The following is a 9,447-nucleotide window of genomic DNA, read 5'->3' as shown; positions in this document are numbered from 1 at the left end:
AACTGTATCAACCCATTACCGGTCTTATTAAGATTATTAACATTTGTATTCAGAGTTCTAGGCTGTGCATAACAACTATAGATAAGATCTTGTAAGTTTCGGTAATGTGCTAGATAGATTCAATTTTTTTGGTCTGGATTTTTATGTTCTACCTGGTTGAATAACTACATGACATATGCACATGAAGATTCAACAGTATAGTAAATTGTTCTGAATCATCTAACTCTAATATTCATGCACCACAGTGGGGGTCCTGGGACCAAAGTAGTCCTAGCAGATATTGCTGTCCCTTGTTCAGCTTGATGGGATGGTGTCCAGTCATCTACAACAGCGATCAGCATAGACGAATGTGCCCTTTTAATATCACCTAACAACACTTGTGAAAATGACTTGGGGGTTAAATCTTTAAAGAGAGAGGAATCAAATCTGAGCATCTTCAGAATAGAAGCAGCGGGTGGATTTGGACATCACCTAGTAGTATGTGCATTAGGCAAGAGTAACTACCAAACTACAATTATATGAACAGAGAAAGCTTTTGTCGAAAAAAATCGGGCGTAGGGTGATGAGGAGCTTCATTTTTTCAAGCTCGTTTCAATAGATTTGGCAGTGAAGAAGGTTTACGTACGCCAGAATCAGGACAATTTTGTTAAAATTGGTATATATACATGCAGGACAGAAAAGCTCTAACATGCTTGGAATTTACCTAAGCAGAATGTGAGAGCTGAAGTTGATGTCTTTAACAATGATCAATATTGCTTATATTGTCTTCTACATGTGATGCCGACAATTATACGGGTAAGAACTTTAAGAGGATATTAGCTCATGAGGTTCTTTTTTTTGTTTTTTTTTTTCGATGAAGAGTAGCTCAATTGGTTAAGAACACCCTACTCATACACACGAGTTTGAATTCTTTGTGTAGATCATCAACATGTAGAGATGTATAGAAGATCCGATCCAAAAACAACACTACAAAACGATATAAGAAGTTTAGGAGGTTCATCAAGTGGTAAAGCAGGATGATGTTCATGCCAATGGTGCTCTCCATCGTTGGCGCATCTTGCTAGCTTTAGTTACTTAGATGATGTTCGCTTGCCTGACGAGTTTCCTGTGATTATCCAAAACGTACTGTAAGAAGATAGTTGTAATGCTCGGGGGTGATGTTCTATGTCCCCTAGATGCTTCATTATGATATTCATACAATAAATCAGGCACAGGGACCTTACTCCCAGCCTTGGCTTCAAAAGATAGCTAATCATGCACTATGCTTTGTATAGTCTTTCTGGAATTAGCTGCTTACAAAGAAAAACAAAGAAAAAATATTGGAGGTTCATGATTTGTTAGGAACTGAGTCATATGTGGATGTTTCTCCACCATGTCCTAGAGGTCAATACGTGGAATTCAACTTCTATTGGAAAGTTGTAAATGAATTCAAATTCGCAATCTTCAGCTTTAGCTTAAGCTAATATCTGAGTTAGAGTCTCACACATTTTATCCTGATAAATATATAAATTAAAGTTCACTATAAATTATGACTTATGTGAGTTTGTATCAATGGAACATGAAGAATGCAATGCACAGAAGTAGAGTCAGCAATGTTTCTCTTTCAATTTACTTCTCTTTCACATACTACAATACCGAACTCGATCACTTTCAAGATCAATAGTTATACAAAATCATCTTTCTCGATCATCATCCAACTATTGTTATATAGACGCACGATTCATCATCTAGCTAGTGAGATCTTAAATAATTCGTTTCAATCAATATCTTGTTTTGCTCGAGAGCGATGATTGATAACGATCACTACCATGATTCATTCCCCCCAGAATTATTTGTGACAGTAATAGAAGGTTCAACGGTGCCAACTATGTAGTACTGTACAGAGGTTGCCAAATGAGGAGATCGAATGTGATGGCATGGGGGGTAAAGCCAAGACAAGATCATAATTTGCAATACATACCATGTACCACTAGCTATAATCTACTGAAAAGTTGCGTGCAGGATCTCACGAGATGAGTTCAGATGTACGTAAGGGACTGTTTAACCGACAAAACTACAGACATGATTATTGAAGAGAAAACAAAAAATGAGATCAGTAGGAGGCCGATTAGGAAAGCAAAACAGGGGCGACCTGAGTTGTTTAGGAAAATCTCCAAGTGGTTTGTGGGATAACGTGGCTACACCAGAACCATGTAGGAAACATACTTTTTAATGTTTTCCAGTTGAATTCAATGATCAGAATCATTCATTTGGTAGAGGCTTTTTCAAACATGCTCACTCCATTTTTTTTGTTTATTTTAGGATATAGGCCGGTGCTGCTATCCTCAAACAGTGATATAATTCATTTTACTTGAAATTATTATCATTTTTCGGTGAGAAAATTAAAGATATATTCAATATTGGAGCCCTTTTTTTAAATCAAACCCACATCCAAATATTTTTTCAATCTAAACTCAAATTATTTTTCTACAACCCTATTTTGCCCTTTTGATCATTTTAGTTTCCTTAATCGTAGCATATATTTATTGTACATGTTTAATTCAATCTTATTATTGATTTTTCACTACTTTAAATTCCTGAAAGATTTGATTTCAATTTTTTCTTTATATAGCTCATATGAAAGTTTCAGAATACAAACACTACTCCAGCTTTTATAGATCGTACGAGAGAACACAAAAGTTGTTGTGTACTTGTATCATTCGTCATTTTTTTCAATCTTTTAAATCTATTAATAAAGTACGTATGTTATCCATTATATATATATATATATGTTTCTCAAATCTTTTCTTTTCGTATCATTGTACCATGAATATTTTTCGTGTGGTAAATCTTTTGTTCTAGGTTTCAACCTTCATATTTGTTCATTCTATGTTGTTACCTAATAGATAGAAACATGCGTATTAATATAAATATTCAACATATCGAAGAAATCTTTAAAATAGAGAATCTCTAACAAACAGGTTGATGTAAAAATTACCTAATAGATAGATACATGCACATCAATATAAATTTCAAATTCAACCTACGAAAGAGATCTTTGGAATGATAAAATACCTAACAAACAGGTTGATGTAAAAATTACTATAAGAGATATTAGCTTTAAAGATAAATACCTAATTTTTAGGTTGTAATTGAAAATAAAAACCTACTAAATAGGAATTAAAAAAAACTTATTTATACCTCAAACTAAGGTTGTAAATAAATAGTTGAACTGAACTAAATTACCTATGAAATTATAAATTTTACATTATTCAACAAAAAGAAAAAAAAGAAAGTTCAAATCACCATAAAGTGATTTCGATTTTGAATTGATTTAAATTAAAAAACTTATGAATTATAGATATGTCAAAAAGGAAATGTTTCATTATTTCTAAATTTGTGATGAATAATAGAATATATATAATTAAGGTAGTTAATGAGAACACAAATTATTGATTGACTAATCACTAATTTTTATCAGATTTTAATAGTGGCATTTTGTAATTTAAATTTAAATGAATGGTTATAATTCAGTGCATAATGAAGAAAAAAAATATGCGGATTTCTTTTAAAAGAGCTTCTAAAAATTGGGTATACATTAAAATACCCGAGTTCAATTATCGAAATCATTCATTTGGTAAAGGCTCCTTCAAGGATGCTTTCTTCCTTTCCCTTTAATCTAAGTGATTGTGTTTGTATGCACAATTTCGACGACCAAACAAATTGCGATGGGATTGTTGCTTTGCAGGGATAGTCCTTGAAGAATGACCTAAAGGGTGGAGAGTTTAGACGAAGAAAAGACATCTAGCAGAACCTCATACCTAATGGCAAAGTAGGTGCATTGTGGAGCTCCTCAATTGACCCCCTAACCTTGCTTGGGAAACAAATGCATTGCATTCACAGATATGTCAATAACCTAGCTAGCTTGCTAATAATTCTTCTAATTCTGCACAGTTTGATTCTGGTTTGTCCATTAGAAAAAAACATTAGCCTTGTATGATTTAATAACAACTCATGTCCTATATAAGAGATTCTTTATGGCCTTTCGTAATCTAAGAAACCTGTGTTGTTAGAATTTGGATGTCAAGATCATACTTAACCAGGCATGACATTCTTAATTGTGTTGACAACTAAATACTCACCTAAAAATAACTTTTGAGAAAATATCTCCTGGTCCCAAACATTATTTTCTTGGATCAATTTGCGGGTATCTCATCAATTGACTGCTAGCCAATATTTCTAGACGAAAATTGACAAATCAACAGCAGAAAGTATTCAATATTGAAAGTTAGACTTGTCAATGTAAAAGGAAAATTGAAGTTTATCCTTATCCAATGCACTCATAATCTTCATCATAGTTTTCTTGTAAAATTCTTCTCATACATCCAATCTTACATCACTACATTATTCATAAGACGATCGATCACGCGAAGAAAAAATAACTCTATACATGTGACTAGCAAAAGATTGATCTGCTTGTCACTTAGAGATGAAATCATGGAAACTAGGGATACTGTAAGATGCAAACCAAAGGTGTAGCATTTGTAGCTGCCAGCTTTAGGTATATGATAACTTTAATTGGTGAATTTCTGTTCCGGAGTGCTCACCGGGACCTGGAGAACAATTACCACCACATCATGATTTAAGGAACCTCATAATTTTCTGTACATACATACATTATGCAAGTAATAGCTATAAACTCACGTGTGTATTAATGTAATGCAGATGAAGACAGCAATATTTAAACATATTTTAAGTGATGCGCAGACTAATAAACAGAAATACATTATTAGAATTAAGTTAAATTAACACTGATTATCTGAGTAGAAATGTAGAATAGAATTCTGCACTCACCCCAACTGATGTCACAAAATTGCAAACCGCACATTTTACAGATCTTGCTCCATACTGATACATTAGTAGCATCCTGCAGTTCCCACAATTCACATGTGCCACCTGATTTGCTGTTACGAAAACACATTTGGTTTAAATGGTATAAGTCACTGGGGCAGAGAGTTTTATGAAATAGTGAAGAAGGGAAGCGAAGAACTTAACAAAGCTATATACTTGTCGGTTAACGATTCAATACCTTCTAAGGCTAGATTGACAGTGTGACAGCAAGAACATTGTACGCTTGTTGCTCCGCGTATATACATGAGTAGGGTGTGGCAGCCTCCGCAGACCAGCTGTGCCATTTCTGTGCCTATAATTCAGTGTCACAGTTAAATGTGTTTCAGCTTAGACTTTCTCAATTTACGGTCCAAAAATAGATCGAACAGAATTTAACACCAAATGACAATGTAATCTAGATTAACACATAAGAAAAACAGATACCAGGCGGCGGCACAGCAGTGACTGCATTACAAACAGCACAGCATACTGAGGTGGCTCCGGCTGGATAGAGTAAAAGGTTCCGACATCCAGAGCAGACAAGTTGGCTTTGTGCACCTAAATGTGTTCATAGTTAGGTGGAAGGTAAAATGTAATGAATCATCTTTACTTACAAGTTACAACATTACACAAAGATTTGATGGAGTGTAGAAAACTAAGTCTAGCATCATTCATGTCTAGACCTATATATCTGCAATCAAATTTCAATATATCATAGCGATACAAATACAATTGTCCGAAAACTGTAAAGAAGAAAAGACAAAACAGAGAAGGGATAATCATAGAAGCACAATTCTGAGACTTTTGTGCATTGCCAAGAAAATAAACTCCATTGTTTTAGCAGTCAATTATCCAAAAATACAAAGTGACAACGTTTTGAAGCCAAAAAAGGAGAGATACATATAGTGATATAGGGCATGAGATTTGAGAAATACCATTTGCAGCAGCAGCAGCAGGAGAAGGTGGTGTATAAGGTGCTGGAGGTGTTGGATATGGGGCAAGTGGAACTGGCATTATATATATCAAATTTCAAAGTTGCTTCTCTCTTTTTTCTTCTCAGCTTCTAAAAGCTTACTGCTTCAGAAACTGGGGACATTACATTCTTACCATATCTGGAAAGAGGGAACCAAACAGTTAGGAATTGAAAAAATAAAAAACACCTTTTATATTAACTGGTTAGAACTTAGAATAAAAGCCTTATAAAGACCATGAACAGGATTAGACAACCCTGAGGTAACAAATTTTTATTCTTTTTTGTTGAGATTGAAGAAGAGACTTGATGAAGAAAGCTAGCTCTCAGAAATGGAGGTCACATATGAGTGTTGGCCCAGAAATGCAAAACATAAGTAAAGAACACAATACCTGAAAGTTAAATGAAGCTCCCCAGAAAGAGAAAAGCATGACAACAATACATAACCTTATGGAATTCAGTTGAAAAGTAAGTTTAAGAGTGGGGCAAACACAAGCCTTTGCCAGTTGCTGCTCAAGTGGGGAAGAGAGGGAGAGGGAGAGACAGAAGGAGAAGTGAATTGAAATTAGGACTACAAATTATAGTGAGAAAGGAAGTGTTATATAAGCGTGTGGATTCCTTTTTTTTTTTCGCCACTCATTCTCTCATTGTCACAGTAAAATAGTTCAGAATAGTAACCTTCTCGTGCCAGTTTATTTACCTGGAATGACTAGGAGAACAGAAAAGATAAATAATTATTTTACGATTGTACCTGTGCCTCGTTTATTTACCTGGAATGAGTGTATTTACTGCTACAAACAATCACCAAAAATTCAAAACCTTGAAAATATATTGATTCACGCGCAGGTTTCGTAGTCGAATTTTCAACTGTTTATACGAATGTGATTCGTTACCATAAAAGTGAGAACATGGAGGAAGACACTTGAAGAGAAATCCAAACGTAAATTTCGCCATTCCTTCCTTGGTTGAAAAGCACGTGAGTGTCTGAGGGATGTAATTATGCCACACGCTCTCCTTGCTCATGGGATTCCGACGGCCGAGGATGAACCACGTCTGTCGAATGAGTAATCGTAGCCGTTCGACAAGTCTAGGGGAGGAGGAGGAGGAGGGGGGGGGGGGGGGGGGTAACTACTAGTTATATGTGGAATTTTTTCCTTTACGGTAAACATGACAAATTCTAACAGATTGAAAGGCAATAATATAACTAAAACAATCATTAATTTACCTCACCTAGCCACACATCATGAGTGACAAAACTGCTGGTAATATGTGCAAGTTTATTTGCAATACCATTTTGTTTTACATCCTCGTTTTGCAGCATAATAAGTAGGATGGTAGAGTCGCTTTCAATGTCGATGTCTGAATAACCTCGGTGAATACTTATTAGATTGTATGGAAAGAACAAATATGATTGCACCTTGTTATACTCCACCTAACTCAAGTTAAATGCCGGTTCATCACATTACTTGTACCATAGTCAACTTAATGATCTGAGACTAACAATAACTTATGGAGTGGGCTAGGCCTTGATTAATGAAATTGCATAATACAATAAACATAAAGATAACATCCTGACATAATTTAAGAAGTGATGTAGAGCGATCTGAATAAAATCACTCATATGTATGTTGTATAATGAATTTTGAATTTTTTTCGTTTAAAAAAATATTATAGAGATACAATGTACGTTTTTCATCAATGTAGCGAAATTACACATAACGACTCGTTCTGACGTCCTTTTTTTAGCATCTGGCATTTTGTTTTTGTAAAAGTTAGGCATTTTGTTTATGGATAATTCAGTGTCATAAGTTCGAATATTAGCTCAATCCTGTGGCAGCCTGAACAACTCCTTCTCCCATCACTGATTAATTTTCCCGAAAACATAGAGAAAACAAGGACTTGAACTCGAGGCTAAGAACAAACGCCTACATTTCAACACAGAATTGAGTGCTACTAGTGTGAGAAGAGACTGGAAGAGGATGATGGGAAGACTGGAAGAGAAGAGAAGACAAATGTGGAGTGGTGAAGAATCCATGCGGCATGGGGCTGTGTAATTAAGCTGAAAGGAAGACTACAAAAGAAAGCATTGCAGCAGTAGCAGCAGGGTCCATAGATAAGTATGCAACATGCTAAAGAAGCAAGGGACCACTGTGCTTTCTACTTGTGTTGGCTTTTCTCCACACCACTATGAATCGATCCCAACTGGATATTCCTCCCCCATTAATGTTCTAGAGCCCTCCTTTAATAATTCAATTTTTCAAGGTCACTTGCTCTTGCCCTCATCCTTGAAAATTTCTCGATCAGAACTTTTTTTCTTAATGAACAGAGTAAACGTGCGAGCGAAACAGTACTTGTTTGTTTACCTGGAGCATGATTACCTTGATGATGTAGAAACAAAACAAGTTCTCATCTTGATGGAGATTGCTAAGAAATCTTGATGTAGAAAACAAAACATGTACCACATTATTTGTTTAATGTGGTTAAAAACTTCATTCTATTGATGTTATGAAGGCACATAACTCCACAATCGTGATTAGATAGGTGCCTGCATAACTCACAACTTCCCACTTACGAAAAGAAAACTAATGTCACTAAACCGAATCGTACTGTTAATCTTTCAACTTACCCTAGACTTTGCAGATATAAGATTGAATGAAAAATATGGTTAAAAAAATTGAGCATACTATGAGTCTGCAAATCAAAAGTCATTCGAGTGATTTGACTGATTTGAGTAAAACTCAGTTCGCGCTCAGATGAAAATTGTGTGCCCCTGATCTTCATTAACTTTGATATTATCTTTTTTTGTGCTGATAAAAATCATAGATCTCATTTATATCAAAAGCTATGAACTTCTGATTTTTTAACCAAAAAAAAATATAACTTCTGATTTTCATAATTTTAGAGATAGATTGCAGATGTAGGAATGATCATATAAAGTATAAACGAACTAGGTCTGCCAAAAAGACTTCCAAAATTACAAACGAACTAGGCCTGCAAAAGAATTATTTGCACAGTAATGAACTGCGAAAGGTTATCACAGATCAAAGCATGCAGAACTTAGAATTTTAAATGAGGAAAAAATGTTCTTAGCACAGTCTCAAGCCTCCAATGAGAACCCACCATCTAATTTCTTAGGGGCCAAGATGACAATGGCTAGCATCAACCAGATCCCAAAAGACCAAACCTTCTTCTACCCCCAAACAAAACTCACAGAGCTACTCATTTTCTTTTTCCTCTATATCCTTCTACTTTATTCGGATGAATGTGAATGAAATCTGGTGATTCTGGCAATCCAATCCAAGGAAATTGCTCTTTTGTCAACTTTGCTGGTCTTTTTTGGGGTACACTGTTTTGGATAGACTTCACAATGATTATTCTATTCTGAAATTTCAATAACCAGACCATGTAAATCACCCATCATACATATGAAGATGTGGCTTAACGCACACCACTTCTCAAGTCCTATGTCAAATCAGCTAACTTGATTAAGCTAACGTAGGGTTCATTTGGCTCCTTCCCCAGACTAAACATGTGATAATTCGAAGCTGAGATAAACTCAACTTGTGCTACATTATCAACAGCCAACATTTCAAAGAAAATCCTGGAAA

General features: G+C 35.1%; 1 protein-coding gene across 1 annotated transcript; it reads right to left on the bottom strand.

Moving 5' to 3' along the window:
• Positions 1-4,282: 4,282 nt before the first annotated feature.
• On the bottom strand, positions 4,283-6,392 carry LOC126794708 (protein LOL1). The gene is made up of 6 exons (XM_050521477.1): positions 6,232-6,392; positions 5,805-5,981; positions 5,314-5,427; positions 5,069-5,182; positions 4,834-4,943; positions 4,283-4,592 (listed from the first exon to the last, which is right to left on the bottom strand). Exons 2-6 carry the CDS (start codon positions 5,881-5,883, stop codon positions 4,554-4,556), a joined length of 456 nt encoding a protein of 151 aa, XP_050377434.1. The 5' UTR covers positions 5,884-5,981; positions 6,232-6,392; the 3' UTR covers positions 4,283-4,553.
• Positions 6,393-9,447: the final 3,055 nt, after the last annotated feature.

The sequence above is a fragment of the Argentina anserina genome, chromosome 5 (assembly GCF_933775445.1).
Source record: "Argentina anserina chromosome 5, drPotAnse1.1, whole genome shotgun sequence".
NCBI classification, from domain to species: Eukaryota; Viridiplantae; Streptophyta; class Magnoliopsida; order Rosales; family Rosaceae; genus Argentina; species Argentina anserina.
The sequence above is the reverse complement of the archived record's forward strand: the minus strand, read 5'-3'. Positions and strand labels throughout refer to the sequence as shown.

Coding starts and splice junctions, on each gene's coding strand:
- LOC126794708 (XM_050521477.1), bottom strand. CDS start 5,883: ATGCCAGTTCCACTTGCCCCATATCCAACACCTCCAGCACCTTATACA. Junction 5,183..5,313: donor CACTGCTGTGCCGCCGCCTG/GTATCTGTTTTT, acceptor ACTGAATTATAG/GCACAGAAATGGCACAGCTG. Junction 4,593..4,833: donor ATTTTGTGACATCAGTTGGG/GTGAGTGCAGAA, acceptor ATTGTTCTCCAG/GTCCCGGTGAGCACTCCGGA.